This window comes from Talaromyces amestolkiae (assembly GCF_001896365.1).
Source record: "Talaromyces amestolkiae strain CIB chromosome Unknown scaffold5.1, whole genome shotgun sequence".
NCBI lineage: Eukaryota > Fungi > Ascomycota > Eurotiomycetes > Eurotiales > Trichocomaceae > Talaromyces > Talaromyces amestolkiae.
Genome location: NW_024468041.1, coordinates 1,020,623 through 1,037,579, shown reverse-complemented (window position 1 = coordinate 1,037,579; position 16,957 = coordinate 1,020,623). Strand labels below are relative to the sequence as shown.

Here is a 16,957-nt window from a genome sequence, read left to right as displayed (position 1 = left end):
GCAACTCCTAGAACACCACCTAACATAGAAGTTATTCAATGACTTCAAAAGTTGCTGTTCTCAAACCTCCAGGCGAACCGTCAAGTTCTAGACAAATGAATGGTACATCCGAAGCCACCCGCTTCCGTCGCGCCGTCAACGGCATTATTTACATCCCCACAACGGCCGGGCCCACTTTTGCCGGGAACCGCTGTCTTTAAAATGAAATGTAGCATTGTACTCTATTGGGAGAAGATATTTCGAATATACTGACTTCAGGGTCACTTAGAAGGTCTAGACTAGCTATACGTAGGATTTGGTTTATTCGTTAAAGTTCGGTTTTCATCGACTACTTATCGGGACAGAGACGTAACCAGTGATACCCCTAGCCCTAGCCCTAGATTAACCAATTTTAGAGACCATTAGCTTTGCTTTGCACTGTTCAAAAACAATACTTCTGAATAGGCATAATCGTTATATCATTGTCAATGCATCTAAGTCTCGTAATGCGTATAATACAAGGTCATCTCACATCCGGGATGTATCACACCCCAAAGAGAAGACAAATCTACCTCTCCTTCCTGTCCCTCTTCTTCTCTCTAATACCCTGTACCCAAAGATCTGCATCCTCAATAGCATGCATGGGATTCTTCTTATGCAGCAGCAAATGACCCTGGATCTCAGCAGGTGTAAACTCTCCGGCGGGTATCGCATCGGCGAATTTCTCGGCGAGGGCTGCGATTTCTTCTTTGGTGTGCGTGTCGAAGGATATTGTAGGTATTTTTGTAGCTGATGATGTTGATGGTGATGGGGAGTGTTTGGGTGAAGTTGGAGGAGTCATCTTCTGTGTGACTAGTGAAGAGGATGATGATTTGGGTACTTCGCAGTCCAGAGGCGCGTAGATGGCCATGAAGAGGTTTTTGACTGTGTCGCGGTCAGAGTAGCCGAATGCAATGCTCAGATCAACTCTTCCGGGGCGTAAGAGGGCTGGATCGAGTTTTTCAATGTGATTTGTAGTCATTACCAGTATCCGGCCTTCGCTAGAAGCCACGCCGTCGATGATGTTCAAAAGAGCGGAAAGGGAGATACCCTGGTTTGTGGTGGTATCATTATCAGGTTTGGGGGTTTCGGTCGATCCGTCGCCCTGAGCAGCAGTGTCGTTGCTTCCATTCGAGTTATCATCACCAGCAGTCTTTGTCGTTCTATCAGCCGCAGAATCAGTGGATTTCTCACCACGCTTATTCGCAACGCCCGCCGCATCAACATCTTCCAATAGAACGATGCATCGTCGCGGTAGACTCTGAAACAGCGACGCCAGAGACTCCTCATTCAACGTCTTCGAGTTCAAGCTAATAAGGTAAATCTTGAGATGCATGGCACCGGCAGCGGCGAAGCAAAGACTCGACTTTCCCGTCCCAGGCGGCCCATAAAACATGTACCCTCTTCGATAAGGGATACCACGATTTGAGTACCACCGCCTCGTCCTGGGATGCAAATACTCCTTGATATCCGCAATGAATGCATGTTTCTGCGCATCATCGAGGACAACAGTCGACAAGGGCCGGGGCGGTCGAGCCATACACCTCGTCCAATCGTAATCAGCCCCCGAATCCCTCTGTGCTCTGTAGATAATCGTCTTATCACCGTCGCGATCAACATACATCCTCTGCGCTTCGAGCAGCAGCTGCCTCAGCACCTCCGGATTACGACCGTAACAACTAACATATAGCTTCTCGGCGGGCATTCCCCATCCATAATTCCTCTTTTCGAGCTGTTCGCGCCGAAGCTTGATGCGATATCCCCGGAATCGGAACCAATGAATTCCCTCTGCGGGAGTAATGCGCAGCGGCTTGATTTTGTCCTTGTTCACGCGGCGCGACCAATACGAATCAAAATCGTTGGAGGCATCAGCAAATTCTTTCTCATCTTTCTCATCATCCTCCTCATCATCCGTATCATCGCCAGACATATCGTCGTCTGAATAATACGAGTTCGCGCGAGTCTTTGTGCTAGCTACGGCGCGTGTAGTTTTGCGCGAGAACCCCTGGCGCGAGACCCAGTACATCAGATAATTAAAGATTTCATCGTCCATGCGCACTTCAATGGTTGATGTGAAGTAGCTCTGAAAATTTTCAATGATGGTTTCGAGGCGCAGGCGGACTGTTGCTACTATTGTAGCTAACAGGAACACCAAGGATAGGTATGCGCTGATGTCCAGATGGAGGTATTTGGAGAAGAATATGGAGATTATTGAGAAGCCGGGGAAGAAGGTTTCGAGGACGGGGAGGGTTGACAGTGGTGATGGTGATGATTGTGCTGTGGTCGCATTTTGGGGTTGGAGGAGAGACGCCATTCTGTCACCTTGCTCAGTGATCTCTCTTTTGAAATCTTGAGTGATGATGATGGTGTGGTGTTGTGAGAAGGTAGAGACAGAATTAAAAGAGCGACACCCCAGGCTCTGGGTGAAAATAAGAATGAAGTTGAAAATGAAAATGTATATCAAGCATCAAGGCCGACCGGCCTATTTATGCATTTCTAGCCTCATGCAAAATAGATTGACCGTCATGCAAGTGATGGTTGTACAAACGAAAATCCCGTTCAGCCTCACCATTAGCTGCATTGTTGCCTGAACCTCCAAGGTTAGTAAATGAGCCCTAAAAGAGCGACAACGAGCGGGGTCTGGATTCGGCTTATCGTCTATCTAATTGATCGTCGTTTACAACTCAAAATCGGCGCAGTAAACGAGTGGATACAATAATTAATGACGCATTATAGGTTTCACGCCCTGATTGAGTTGMCCCTGCCATATTTTCATGTTGACTGTGGCAAGTATTGTGGCACAGAGCAGCTGAGAAGGATGAGTTACCTAGCATAATTGTGGATATGCGTAGCACAGCCATCATGATTCCTCGCAGTCGGGGAATCAATTGGTAATAGGTTGCTTATAACTTTGCGCTAATTATTTCTGCATGAAGATTGTATATCAATATCTAGCTCTTTTATTTTAGAATAGTCATCATTAAACTGTAACCTTTGTACGTCTATACGCTTGGACGAATCTTAGGGCTAGACCCGACTGTTAAGTCAGCCCTAATCCCACTGGTCTGGAAATTTCCATTACAGCCTCAGCCTCACGCGGGGTGACTAGGGATGAGTCATGATTAATGTTTCCTCGCAGCGGACTCTTGCATGTGATCATAATTAATATTTGACGGGGTGCTCTTTTACGTATCCAGCCAATCGAGTCTAACGTGGAACAAAATATTTCAGGCGCCTACATTGGATGGTACCGCTTTGGTAGGTAAAATTGCTTCCCTAACAATACTTCTAAGTGTACCTATGAGTGTTGAGGAATTATTTGAATATAAACCGGAATTGGGCATCAGGAGCGATCTCTACTCAACTATACTGGAGCAAGGCAGTGTTGTACCTCGCCCCTTAGGTATCATAGTTGTTGCTCGCAACTCAGCACAAAGTCTCACAGCTTTTCAAAGCATGCGTTTGGCTTGAAGTCCCCATGTTTGAAAGAGCTCTGCGATTAAATCAAACTTCTGGAATCAGCAGGGGTGGCGGAGTCCCCAATGGAGGAGGGCCAGGAGCCGGTTCATCATTCTCGCCATCATCCTCTGGGCTTTATCAAAAGATTAGCTTCAACGCTGAAACCATAGTTCTTGAATTGAAAGGTGACTGATTCACTTACAACGTCCATCTCAAGCTCGCCGCACGCGCATAAAGCACCATTCTCATATCCCACTTCTCATCCTCCGTCATTCGCAGCAGGGACTTCACAGCTTCTATCAAAGGCTTTTCGTAATCCTCATCATACGGATTCAGACAAGACAGTGTCGCAACTTCATAGAAGCGCGGAAAGAATCCTGCATGGCCCCAATCAAGTAGATACACATTCCCGTCGTCGCCGAGGATCATGTTCCGGCGACAAAGGTCCATGTGGCATAGGACAAGCGGGTAGGAGCCAAAATCGACAGACTCGTTCTGCTTTCGCAAGATTATGCGACGGTTAATCCAGTCGTTCAGGGCTGTGATTGAATTGAAAGGCTTCCGTACACCGTCGTCGCCCCGGAGATAGCCCCGAGGGCCCCGGTTATGACTGATCGGACCCGGTCCATATCCTGGTGGTGCTTGTATTTGACCCAAATACTCGATAATTTTTGCAACGTGTGATACAATATTGTGTTCCTTGACATCTAGATCTGCCAAATTCTGGCCCGGGACGTACTCCATAAACAAATACCCCCTCCCTTCCTCATCTTGCACAAACCGAAAAACCCTAGGCACGCGAACAACATCATAGTCTAGCAAGCTCGTGTACGCAACTTCTTGCATGGCTGCTCCAGCTGGAGTCACTGTCCATCCCCATTTTGCGACGATGGTATCAGTGACTTTGACGATTATTGCACCGATGGTATCAGTGACTTTGACGATTATTGCACCGATGATATCGGCGACTAATGCACCTTCTTCTCCTTTCTCATGGCAGAAATTGATGAGGGCGTGTTCAGTGGCTGTTGCGACATCCAATTTCATTTTCATTTAGCGAATTTGTGAGGAAGGGTACTTTGGTACGTGGAAGCATGAGGGGTGGAAGAGAAAAGATCGGATTGGCTACATGGGTATATGTAAATGTGGCGGAAGGAGAGGTGCGTTACAGCCCAGTACCTACGACAGTACTAACCTTCTCATTGGTGTGATGTCCTGGAATTGAATTATAAAAAAACAAGAATGATTCTATGTCATTATCATTAACCAATTGATGACTGATTAATCCATATGTCTATATGCCATCTTCGTAACGCCCCATGCCCAAGCCATAAACCCAATGTATGTACCCATGTAAAACGCCTAGTAACCAGTAATAACTGTGTGCAAACTATCACATGCGATAGGCACTCAAAGTTCAAGAACCCAGTGCTCATAAGCCTGCCCTCTCATCTTCCCCGTTCGATCATCATATAGTTTCGGCTCGAAATCAGAGACTTCGCCGTATTTGCGGATCAAATATCGCCAGTAACAAGCCTCTGCCGCTGGGGTGAGGTACCTATCACGGAATGTCGCGACGGAGTTATTGGCAATGCGCTCCGCGATTTGTGGGTTGTCAAGTAGGTATTCCACTTTCGATTCCAGATTTGAAAAGTCTCGTGCGACTTGAATGTAATTTGCCTCGGGGCCAGAAGAGACAAAAGCTGCATGGTGAGCTTCACGCCAGATAAGAGGATGTGTGATGAAGACAGAGTGGCAGTTGAGTAAATATTTCCCCCGACCGGAGAACGAGCGTCCTTCAGTATGAGCCAAAAACATGTAGCGACAGTGGTCTTCAATCGGGACGACGTTTTCCTCCACACTCTTCTTGTTGCCCCAATCCACCACTCGAACGGAAGCCCAGAATTTGTTCTTTGTAGCGTCTATCAACCCATTTCGCAGGTCGATCGCTGTATTCAAACTACCTCTCCAGAGTAATTGTTTCTTTTTCGATTGAAAACTCTCAAACTCGGCATCAACAGCCGCAATGCGACGGCGCGTTTCGCGATACGGCGCAATATCGACTTCGGGCCAGGCCCAGTATCCGAAATCAGGCATCAGCCATATGTTGCTATCATCGACATTTTCCTCGTCGATATCGGTGGTGTCGCGTTTGGAATAGGACCATACCGGACCGCCTGCTACTTTGAGGTCGTCCCAGACAAAGTCGTCGGTAGAGAAATGAAATTCGATCGACGGAAGCGAATCACGGTCGGGCATAGCGACTAAGGCGCGGTGGAGGGAATGAAGCGTTGATTTCGCTCGTGATGCCGTGTACATCATGTCGCCGTATTCGATAATGTATAGCTGTAAGAGTCAGTCAATCAAACTTCCAACGAAAGCCGAGCATGACCTACCTCTCCTTTATAAATCATTGCCCTCGCCATACCTTGGCCCAGCCGTTTTCTTGAATCAATCTCCTTGAATGTGATGGGGTTGTTGGCCTCTTTCCGCTGCGCAACACTTTTATCAATCTCGGTGAACATCTTCGGGAACGCAGCCAGGCATTGGTCCGAATTCAATGCATAATTATTCGCATCGCGACTAGAATTAAATTGCCATTCTCCGTCGCTGATCCCGGTCGCCACATGTTGTAAGCGATCCGTGGCTGGTTCACTCGGCGCATAGCACTCCTTTTCAAAGTATCGGCTCGGTCGGAAGAGCTGTAGTTGCAAAGCGTAACTTTGGTTTTCAAATTGAACCGCAAGTAGAGATGCTGACAGCAACAGTGCTAAAGCGCAGCCTAGAGGAATGAGTATTCGTGGGCGAAGAATATTCAGAACTCGCGGTGAGGAGGTTGTCCAGGCGGGTTTTGATTGTTGTTGTTTTGCCATTTTTTCTATTGTTGTTTGTTTTGCCTGGCCCCACATTGGCTGGCAGTTGTCGAAGATAGCAGTCGTTCAGGAATGTGTCATTTTGGATTCAGATAGATCGAACAGACAATGAGGAACAGAATAGGATTCTGCAAAGCAAGCAACAGAAAGAAGACGATGCTGTCCAAGGGTAGAAAGAAAGGAGAGAGTGGACAGGAAGACTGGAAGAGGAAGCTCCGTTGCGACCCACCAACAACTGCGTCATCAGACAGACGGTACTTTGGGGTGACTTGTACCTTGTTAGACTGACAGCAGAACTGGGAAGTACACTCCAAGTACACTAGACTCTACACTACGTAGGACGAGGTTTCTTCTGTGCGATTGACTGAACATCTTCATCGACAGTCCACACTGGACGCTCATCACAGGCTGAGCGCTGCACATCAAGCCCACTTTTCATCTTGTGATGACTCCACTGCGGCAGACTCTTATCATCTAACGCGACAGTCAACGCTCAGGATCCAATTGACCCAAACGCACAGTCCACGATTGCGTACTCTCCAGAGCCCAGAACCCACACTATCCATATAATCTTTGTCTTGAAGAAATCAAAAATGCTCATCTCCCCGCCCTGTTCGTCGCCTCAGCCACGACTCTCGCCGGTTTGATCCCGTTCTTTGACCCGGAATACGCCACCGTGGAATTCGGTCTAAACGTCTCCACCGTAGGCCGTGATGTTTCTCTGTTCGGGCCGATCAACTGCCATCGGGTTAGTTCTGTAGACTTTTTATCTGCAAGGGAAATTTGGTCGAGTTTGATATCGAGCTGATTATTCTGAGGATTTGTGTAAGACTGGATGGCTATGTTAACGCAAAAGAGGGTGTGTCTGAGAAAGCTGTTTCGTGCTAGGAAAGGATTAGCGCTTGCTTCTCGGGTGTGATTGGATTGACGTCTCGGCAGATATAAATTAACGAAATAGAATACACTTCGGTACTATGTTTGGCATCTTGAAATTTTAAACGGATCTGTTCCATTTGATGTTTCGTCCCCAGATCCGATCTTTGTGTCTTTATGAGAGACTTGCAAGAAAAGTTTAACGGATCAGAGATAGAATTACCAGTTACGAGACGGTCCCATCTTGTCTTGTATAATCAGCGACTGTGTTAAATAAACTGCTCCTTACATAACGTAAATCTTCGGGTTAAGGCATAATTCTTGGTCTTCATTTGGTAAAAAGTAAATGTGCAGAAGATAGACAGCATCAACACCAAATTAGGGTCGTGGTGCTATTAGCCCTAATCGACCTTATAACCCTAAAGGGAACTTTGAAACATTTCATTAACATTTCATTAACATCTCTTTCTATGGATTCCACGGATCCCATGCATCAGTTCAACATTCTACGCAACCAACACCGCAGCAATTCCGACTCCGACCCAGGGTATCATACCAAGGTCATCGGTTAGCCTCGCACCGTTCCCGACCGAGGTCGTCGTAGGAACAGTGGTTGATGTAGTAGATGCTGCGGTCAAGCTAGAATGTGTCGAAGTAGTGGATGATGTTGGGTTGATTATAGCTGTTGTCGAAGTCGTTGAAAAACTCGTTGAGTAGCTGACTGACACCGCTGTAGTATCAGCCCAGGCAAACATCATGACATCGCCGACGCCATTGGGGCCAACTTCGATATTTCCATTCGCGGTTTGACCGGACTCGGAAATGGGGATTCTGTTCATCTTTCGTCAACTAACGTATCTTATGTCACTGAATGGAAAAATGACGTASGAGCCGTAATCATTCCCCCAGTCATCGATCAAAGAACCAGATTTCAAACTCCCTGATGCAACTGTATAATCCACATTAAACGTCCCCTGAAAATCGTACGGAACATCAAACGGAATAATCATGGCGACGCTACCATCCATCTTGTTTCCGTAAACCGATGAATTGACAAAAACGACTTCACTATCATTCTTCAGCACCGCTCCGGTTGCCGCCCTACCCAGGAGCATCTTCTTGTCTTCCTCGATAGACCTTCTTTTATCATTCGTATACTTTGAGCAATCGATGCCCTTGACTCTGACACGGATCTGATCACCAGCCGACTTTCCATCTACTGCCCACCGCCACCGACTTCCAATGGCACTATTGATACTCTGCGGTACACAAAGAATAGACGCAAGAGCACCGCCCTCTGCAGATGCAGCGGGAGGCCACTCCTCGCAAGACCATCGTATCCGAACTCCATTCGGTAACGTCTCTCCAAAGATTTTCGCACACGGACTTCCAGCACAACCCGCCGCTCGACGATTTGCAGCTGCAGCCGCATTCTGATTTTTCCCGTTATACGTTAGAAAAATCTCGTTTGGTCGATCTGCATTGAATCCAGGCCATTGCATATTTCCTCTACACATATTCTCGAAAATCTCATCTTCGCCGGGGTAATCGTTCAGGTCAAGATAAAGTGTATCAAGACATGTCGTGCCTGGTGAACAGAAATGATCGTCCGACCCATCATCGTTTTTCTGTGGACCGATACAACATGTTGAGCCTGCCTTGCAGTAATACTCAGGTCCGCAACAAGTTGCGTCCTTGGGCGCACAGCCATTGCCGGAACAGCATTGCTCGTCCGTGTTGTCGCATTGGTATTGAGTGCCGCAGCAGGATTTGCCGGCGTCAGCACAGCCGGATTGGCAGCAAGTTTGGGCGTCTTCGCAGCAGCCTGAGCCACCGCTGCAGCATTGGTAGCCTTCGTCACATGCCGTTGAACCGCAGCAGAGGCCGCCTGCGGGCGCACAGTGAGCTCTGTAATCATATTCTTAGCCGTTCATATTATGGCGTTTCGCTAGGGAGAGGAATAGCTAAATACCCGCCGTCACAGCAAGAACCTCCCGTCTCGCAACTGTGTAGTCCATCTGAGCAGCAGACGTCGTAAGCTGCCGTTGTGCAATGTATTCCGTCGGGACACTTGAATCGTATCAACACCATTGTCGCCTACAACAACAATGCAAATGCAACTTACAGGTAATGGAGTCGCTGGTGGGCATTCAAACTCCTGTCGACGATTGAACATCAATACATCATCTCTGGGATATGATGAGAAGACTTTCGAGATAGCTATACTGCTGTTTTTGGCCTGTGAGGAAGCGAAGCCATTATTCACCCCGGACAATCGTAGGCGGCTCGAAAGAGGGGTGGATGCTGACGCCAAGATAGGAAACAGTGAAGCGCAAGCTACGCTGAGAATGATGCTTCGGAAAGCCCTCATTGTCTAAAGGAGGTAGACGAAACAACCTTCTTATCGTACTCGTAGTCTCAAATGGATGATACTTACATAATTAAGAGAACTGGGATATGGAGTTCATTTAAAGGACTCACCATCCGTCACTCGAATAGATCATACAAAGTGATCATCATCAGCTAAGACTCTTTCCCCTCCCAACATTAAGCACCAAGCCTGGGCGTCGAAATACAAAGATTTAGCCTACCGTGGCTTGGTGCCGAGAGTCTTACTGGCAGGACTTCCCGTTCGGCGAGCTTGCAAGCCTTAAATACGAGGATAGTCTCTTGGCTTGGGAGTCATTGCTCTACATTTGAGGCTCGTCTTGATTACGCACTGGCCACTGATGGTTACATTCGGGATAGGAGGGCAGAACAACCTTCAGCTAATATGTAAGATCGTATATAGGGAACATTCAATTGGCTCAGAGACATGTCAAAGCGTTTAATCCAGTCAACGAACTTGTGAAAATAAAGTTGAGGCTGTGAAAAAGGTGCAGTGGGGTAAGCAACCCTATCTTCTCCACAGAACATCGACATTTCCAAGGCTGCTTATTGTACCTATACTTCGATTTTAGAGCCCATTAGAAAAATGAAGATGCATTCTTTTGAACAAATTCCTTCCAAGAAACAGGCTTTTCTTCAAGGATGGCAAGCGAAGGCTCCAAACTCTCACCACCATAGTAACCTTCTGCCTCCATCACCAACAAATTCTCAATCGTTCCCTGCGTGAGTTCCGGAGCGAGAAACGACGTAAATGAGTCCTGGGGAATTTTCACAGCCGCCGTTTTGATTCCGAGTGTCTCTGCAATTTCCGCGACGATTTGCTTGGGAGTATAATAAGCCTCAGCCATGAGGACTCGTTTCCCAACCGTGCTTGGGAATTTCTTGATAACTGCTTTGACGAATTTACCTTACTGAATATCAGTATCTTTTTCTTGTGATCTGCATTCAGCTATCTTACCAGTATCCTCATTAACATCCAAAAGCGGCACTTTCGCCTTGTCCGGATCAACAGGCCATTCAAGCGTCAACACATCCCCGCGTTTCTTCAACGATTCCGAAAAGTTTGTCATGAAAAAACCAGCCAACACAAACGTCGCCGGCATACCACTGTTGCGTATATATTTCTCAATTTCGGCCTTGCTATCGAAATAAGCAACGTTTGAGAGTCGTCCACCCGTCAACTCAGTGAAACCCTGAAGAGATGAGAAGATGAGATGCTGGACCCCGGTCTCCTTGCAGATATCAGTGACGGCTTTGCCTTGGCGAATTTCAATCTCTTTGTTGGTGGTTTCCCAGAAATTTGTTACTAGAAAAACTGTGTGGGAGCCTTGAATGGCGTTGAGGAGTTGAGGAGGTGATGATAAGTCCGCCTAGATACAAACAGCCTGCTCAGCACTCGGCGCAGTGAACTGATAAGAAAGGAGTCAGGAAAAAATACGGCAATCATTTCGACACCCTGTGAGGCAAGTCTCTTTGCAGACTCTTTGAAGACATCGCGGGTAATTCCGCGGACTTTGTATTCTTTGCTGAGATTGGGGTCGGCGAGTATGGCCTGGATGACAGAGCCACCTTGATTGCCAGTTGCGCCGAATACTGTAATAACTTTTGACATCTTTAATTGTTCTGTAGAGAGGATTAGATCTAGTGACCTTGATCAAGGTGCGCAAAGTGCAACGGGAAACAAGATGTCGGTTACTGCAAAACGACACATTCCACTCTACGCAGCCGGTTGTTCACCCATGACCATAAATACTAATATATCACTCCAAAATGTCGTATGATGTCCAATGTTGGCATCATCACTCACTCAATCGGACGGTCTAGATGCGCCATCCTCTAGATTAGGTGTTCCGGGACGGTGATACGACCGATGCGGTTACGGAAACCATTTCCACCGAGAGGATTTTGGCCATAGGTCACTCCGTGGTAGAGGCGCCGGAAATATGTGAGATGATTCAGCTGAGTCAGTTAAGGTATTGGTAGTCCCATCTTACGTGGCTTGCGGGGACGGCTAAGATTGAAATTTCTAGCCAATCGCATAAGATAAGTCGCATCTCTCGAATGGGAGAACCATATTATATCTAGGTAGAATATCATTGGTGATAGTGATGATAATAACGATGAAGGAGGTGAACGCATCCAATTGGCGCTGCAAGCTATATCAAGTGAATTACTGTATCGAGTTGTAAGGGTGGTGCAACGCATACTGTTAAAATTTCGCCGAATTCAAAAGACAATTATTCCAAGCTCCAGGGAAAATCTCTTGTATTCAAGCAACACATTCCAGTCTACTCTTGAAAGTTGTAGTCGATTCATCAGGGTTATTTCGAAATTGGATGAGTTATCAAGAGAGTCTTATTGACTCTTGACTTTTCACATACAGCTGAGGTCGTTCACACTGGTGAATAACTCTCCCCTACATGAGCGCAACTATCTAAGAAGTAAACACAATCTTTTGTTCTACATCGAGACTTTGTTCTGAATTCCTATTTGTGAATTGACAGAATTACTCATCAAACTATAGCACTCAGTCTAGAACTCCAGCCCTGATAAGAAGTTTTTCTTATGTATCCAAATTCGCATCTGTTTTCCTCTCAGATGGAAGATGAACGCAATTCCATACACCACCATATTCAAACAGGCCACGGCGATAAAGACCACAATAGTGCCATTGGAGGCGATCCAGTCGTTGATGCACCATGTCCAGATCCATGCCACGGTGGACTTGAGACAGGATACAGTGACCATGAGTTCGGCAGAAAGCTGTAGCGTAAACGTCAGTACTGATAATTCATTTCCGAGGCATATGTGGTTCATTAACATACATCTTTGTGGCAATCTAAAGCATAGCTCATGCTCAATGTTGCACCCATCTGCGCACCAGCGGATAGTACTGCGAATCCAATGATAGGGCCTGACCAGTGTGTTTTGTAGTGATACGTAACGCCAGATATGACAGCTCCGGTCATCGTAAGAGCTGCTGCGACGATGCATGTTGGTAGACGCATTTCAGGCTCTCGAATACCGTCATTACGGATCGTGAAATATGTAGCGACTCGGTCTGCAATGGGTCCGCAAAGATAGGTACCAATGAGCGAACCTATGAAGGGAGACAAGAAAGTAAGTCCTTGCGGTTCCCGAGGAGAAGTTGTATGGGCTGGTCATATGGTTGGGTTAGCGGTGTTTGTAGCACAGCCACAGAAACGAAGGGATATATGACGAATGTTTGACTCACTCAACACCAAAAAGCTGTGCTACCGTAGCACCCAATATCAGATTCCAACTCAGAGACATCCCGTATAGCGCACTAGCCCATAGCACAGTCGGAAATGTCATAAGAACAAAAGGTCGCAGGAAGATCTTGAACAGGCTAAGTCGAGACTCCGTCGTACTGCAGTAAGCGAGCTCTTGGACGAATGTTTTCTTCTTGGGACTTCTTGATCGATCTTCCTCAATTGCATCTTCACGCAAATTGACCACTATGTTTTCACGATGCTCAGACCCTGCAGACTTTTGATCATCTCTAGTTGCCGAATCGTTCTCAAGAGCAACCAAGACAGCCCTGTATCCTGTGAACTTTGTTTCGGGCATAAAGAAAAACATAGTTACCATATTCACGCCAATGCAGATCGCCACAATGAAGAAAGCCCATCGCATACTGAGACTTTGGATAACGTATGCTGATATCAGAGGACCGATTTCATTTCCACCAAGCACACTGAGGCCGTATATGGATATTTTTTCTCCTCGCTCATGTAGAAAGAATATGTCGGCAACAGTACTAGGAACGATAGCTTCAATTGGAGCTTCCCAAAGACCAAGGAAAGCGCGAGCTAGGACGAAAACGGGGTATGTCTTTTCCGAGGCAATAGCGAGCCAGATGCAGGCGATACCCATGAGGAAATTGCTTGTTAGGTATACTGGACGTCGACCGAATTTGACAGCAAGAGGCCTGGAAATTATAGTGTTAGTTTGTCGTATGATTGATGATGATAAGAAGTACAAACATCCATAATAGTGTTCCGAACCCTTGACAAATCAAAGTCGCTCCGTTACTATACGTAATGTCTGCCAATGGACGTTTGAAACTGCTGGATAATTGAAGCATGCCTTCAAACATTTTCCATTAGCCTGATTCTAACGCATCAGTGCTTAATACGAGGGAATCCTACCTCCAGCCATCATCGGACCCGTCATCGCTCCATTGGATGCGTAGAAGAGTCCATTCGCGAATGTTAGCCACTTCTTCCACAATGGCCATCGCAGAGGGTCGTTCAGATCGGTGAGAGAAGGTTGAGGCACAAGCAATATCTGTGCATTGCCGCGTGTAACGTGTTGATACTCTATATATTTTTCTTTTCCCTGGTCGATGAGGATTTCTGTTCCTGGAGCTGCTTCGTGAGGTCGAATTTGGTCATCCATGATTCTGTGTGTTAGAAGAGCTGGTTATACGCTGGGCCAATTTCCAATAGGCCGTTGATGATTTTCTTTTCCCTGTTCATGCGGGAACTGATGGATGGATATAGACATTTCAATATTGATTATGTTGAGTCGTTGTTTACCCCAGATTTACGTGTTTCCACTTCTCCACTCCCCACTCCCTGGTTCCCACTTCCCCGGATGACCGAGGCCTCGCACTTGCCCGGAAAAGTGTTCTTCAGTTTAGTATTACGAAAGGATTCTTTGAATAGACCTGTCTGTCAATATTTGTCACGGGCGAGCATATCAAGATATCTTCCGGTAAAGATTTAAATTTAGGAGGACTATCCGAGCACCCCGGCATATAGAAAGGCTGTTCATACGTTGCTGAATAATTTCGATATCGAAGCTTCTTCGTCGATAGCACAGAACACCGATCTTGTAGTTGCATTAGTCGATATTAGTCTAAAATAACAAAATCAACACAACGCATTATAATGGGTCCGGATGTCCAGCAGTCTAGCGCTGTCAATGGGAGATGGGTATTCTATCTCGACCATGACGGTCAATGTGATTATTACTGGCTATTCAAAAGTAGCTCAATCTCTCGCTTTAATGGGGAACCACCTCCCACTCTAGCTGTTGCCTAACTTAACGAGCCAATGTTGACAAAGATGAGGCAGAAGCGATGACTTACATGAGCTTCTTGAGAAACAAAGTTAGGAAGTACAACAAGCCCAAGGATCGATATTACTTTGAAACTGGAAACTCTACGTTCTCTTCAGAAAAAATTAGTGCCGCATTATTCCGTCCCTAAGCCCTAAGTCTAGAAGTGACACCTGGTGTTCCAGATGTTGAACATCATTATTACTCCTGGCGATTATATAAATATACATATCTGCAGCAGTCTTAAAATGCTTGATGTATCACTGAGTGCTGAATGTTTTTTATGATTGTATTTACTATGCAGACATATTCCTCGATTTCACCAACCTTCAGGATTTTCCGAACCTCTCATCGAACGATAATAGTACGCACTACCTAGGCATTAAGACAACTTCGTCAGGAGTTCGCAAATACAATATATACAAAAAAAAAAAAAAGGCAAACTCCAGGCTCTGCGACGACAATCTAGAGTCTCTTTACGGTCGAATGGACACTTCCCCACTGCATCATTGCAGAGTGGGAATCCAAAATCATGCGGGGAGGATCAATCCCCAGATTTCTCCACACGTCAGTTCCCTTATACTTCCAAACTTACCCATTCTCGACTTTATCGATTAGCAACGTTTCATGTATACCATTTTACACTCGTCACCCCAAAACTATCAAACAGTCCCAAAATGTCAGAACCACTAATATCCCGCAACATTGACCCCTATCACAACGACACCTCCAAACTCTACCTCGGCTACCGCGAAGAAGACTACGAGAAACCATGGGCGAAATACTTCAATCCAAATGTTGCTCTTGTCAGCGACGAAGTTCAAAAAGGGTTAATATGTAGTCCGTGGGCGAGTCCGCTCGGTGTGAACATCCTCCTAAGAGTGCGACCTGACATAATGAAAGTCTAATTAATGTGCGATCTGGCAGGTTACGGTCCGTCAGAAGCGCATGACCGCCTCTTAAGGCCGGGGTATGAAACTATTGAGAATGGATTTGTGACGACAACGCAAGGGACGACGATGGTTGCTGTACGGACTGATATGGGGAATGGTGAGAACCCCCCTATCTGAATATATGAGCATCATTATGTGGCTGCTGACGCTGTGCATGTCTGCTAGTCACCGGCGAAATGTACGATTGGTGGTTCTCCTGGCACTTGACTGACACTTCACGGTACCTCCCCCCAAAACATAAATCATTCTCAGTGTTGCATAGATATTGATGAATAAATAGGTATAAGCTCTGGCACCCCAACGCCCACCAATACACCTACCGCCACCCGGACACTCTCGACATTACAACCCACAAATCCTACGCAGAACGCTACATCAACACCTTCTCGTTCATAAACGAGTATTTGGGCAACCACTGCACGGATCTCACAGTCGCATTCATAGATCCAAAGGAGTTGGGCATTGACAAAGGGAAATGGCCGGAGATTGGGGTTGAGACGATGGTTTGTGCGAGGATTGGGACGCCTGGTACGTCATCCCCCCTTTCAACACTATTACTTAGGTAGGTGTTATTATTTTGGTGTAATAGTTTTGGCTGATGAGGTGGGTTTAGGGCAAGGACATATCACGGAGAACTTCGATGGGAAGTCGTATCTAATTCATCAGATACGGCGCCGGGAGGATGGATCGAGAGAGTTGAGGTCGAGGTTTTGGTTACCGTTGCCGGTGGAAGCAGCGAGAGATTTGATGGTTCATTGTGGGATGGAGATGAGTCGTACGTATCAGCCCCTTTCTAAGGCTATCTTACGCTGCAGAGGTTGTGAGTTAGTGCTGATGCATTTCATCGGATACAGATCTCGCAACGTTTCTTCCTGGACTATTCGAGGAATTCAAGGATACAATGTGATTATCGTGTAGGTAGTCTAGAGAGGTCAATTAAACAATCACAACTTGTATATATCTATGTTTATCTCGATGTGGTGGGGGTATCTTGATACAAAGTCGAAAAACGAAAGGCAGAGAAAATGTACATCATCGTGCGCGAAAGAGAGTGAAATCAGTAACTTTGAGGGAAATATCTCAGGAAGTGAAGAGTGAATAGGTATGTGTCAAGGCAACCAACAGGGGAATGTTGTTTGGTTCGAAAATACAGAGGCTTTAGCCTCGGAAGTGAGGTCGAGTCAAAGATGAATGTATGTACCAGCTGTAAATAGCAGGGGTATCGAAAAACGAGGTCGAAGTCGAGATCAAAGTGAAAGTCGAAAGTCATTCATGAAACATCGTAATCGAACAAGGGTAACGCAACGC

At 46.3% G+C, this 16,957-nt stretch overlaps 7 protein-coding genes across 7 annotated transcripts; 1 reads left to right on the top strand and 6 right to left on the bottom strand.

Annotated features, from left to right (window-relative positions):
- Positions 1-547: 547 nt before the first annotated feature.
- BHQ10_003454 (uncharacterized protein) lies at positions 548-2,332 on the bottom strand (the record flags this gene model as incomplete). The annotated part of the gene is made up of 1 exon (XM_040875712.1): positions 548-2,332. One exon carries the CDS (start codon positions 2,330-2,332, stop codon positions 548-550), a length of 1,785 nt encoding a protein of 594 aa, XP_040731958.1.
- Positions 2,333-3,522: 1,190 nt separating this feature from the next.
- Positions 3,523-4,524, bottom strand: BHQ10_003453 (uncharacterized protein; the record flags this gene model as incomplete). Its single annotated transcript, XM_040875711.1, has 2 exons — positions 3,523-3,610; positions 3,680-4,524. 2 exons carry the CDS (start codon positions 4,522-4,524, stop codon positions 3,523-3,525), a joined length of 933 nt encoding a protein of 310 aa, XP_040731957.1.
- Positions 4,525-4,887: 363 nt separating this feature from the next.
- BHQ10_003452 (uncharacterized protein) lies at positions 4,888-6,350 on the bottom strand (the record flags this gene model as incomplete). The annotated part of the gene is made up of 2 exons (XM_040875710.1): positions 4,888-5,823; positions 5,874-6,350. The coding sequence occupies 2 exons, from the start codon at positions 6,348-6,350 to the stop codon at positions 4,888-4,890; spliced, it is 1,413 nt and encodes a 470-aa protein (XP_040731956.1).
- A 1,379-nt stretch (positions 6,351-7,729) lies between these two features.
- On the bottom strand, positions 7,730-9,241 carry BHQ10_003451 (uncharacterized protein; the record flags this gene model as incomplete). Its single annotated transcript, XM_040875709.1, has 4 exons — positions 7,730-8,054; positions 8,193-8,811; positions 8,895-9,131; positions 9,196-9,241. 4 exons carry the CDS (start codon positions 9,239-9,241, stop codon positions 7,730-7,732), a joined length of 1,227 nt encoding a protein of 408 aa, XP_040731955.1.
- A 948-nt stretch (positions 9,242-10,189) lies between these two features.
- On the bottom strand, positions 10,190-11,223 carry BHQ10_003450 (uncharacterized protein; the record flags this gene model as incomplete). Its single annotated transcript, XM_040875708.1, has 3 exons — positions 10,190-10,518; positions 10,570-10,981; positions 11,050-11,223. The coding sequence occupies 3 exons, from the start codon at positions 11,221-11,223 to the stop codon at positions 10,190-10,192; spliced, it is 915 nt and encodes a 304-aa protein (XP_040731954.1).
- Positions 11,224-12,143: 920 nt separating this feature from the next.
- On the bottom strand, positions 12,144-13,872 carry BHQ10_003449 (uncharacterized protein; the record flags this gene model as incomplete). Its single annotated transcript, XM_040875706.1, has 4 exons — positions 12,144-12,374; positions 12,437-12,768; positions 12,854-13,563; positions 13,784-13,872. The coding sequence occupies 4 exons, from the start codon at positions 13,870-13,872 to the stop codon at positions 12,144-12,146; spliced, it is 1,362 nt and encodes a 453-aa protein (XP_040731953.1).
- Positions 13,873-15,373: 1,501 nt separating this feature from the next.
- BHQ10_003448 (uncharacterized protein) lies at positions 15,374-16,567 on the top strand (the record flags this gene model as incomplete). Its single annotated transcript, XM_040875705.1, has 6 exons — positions 15,374-15,557; positions 15,624-15,746; positions 15,815-15,869; positions 15,930-16,177; positions 16,316-16,424; positions 16,504-16,567. 6 exons carry the CDS (start codon positions 15,374-15,376, stop codon positions 16,565-16,567), a joined length of 783 nt encoding a protein of 260 aa, XP_040731952.1.
- Positions 16,568-16,957: the final 390 nt, after the last annotated feature.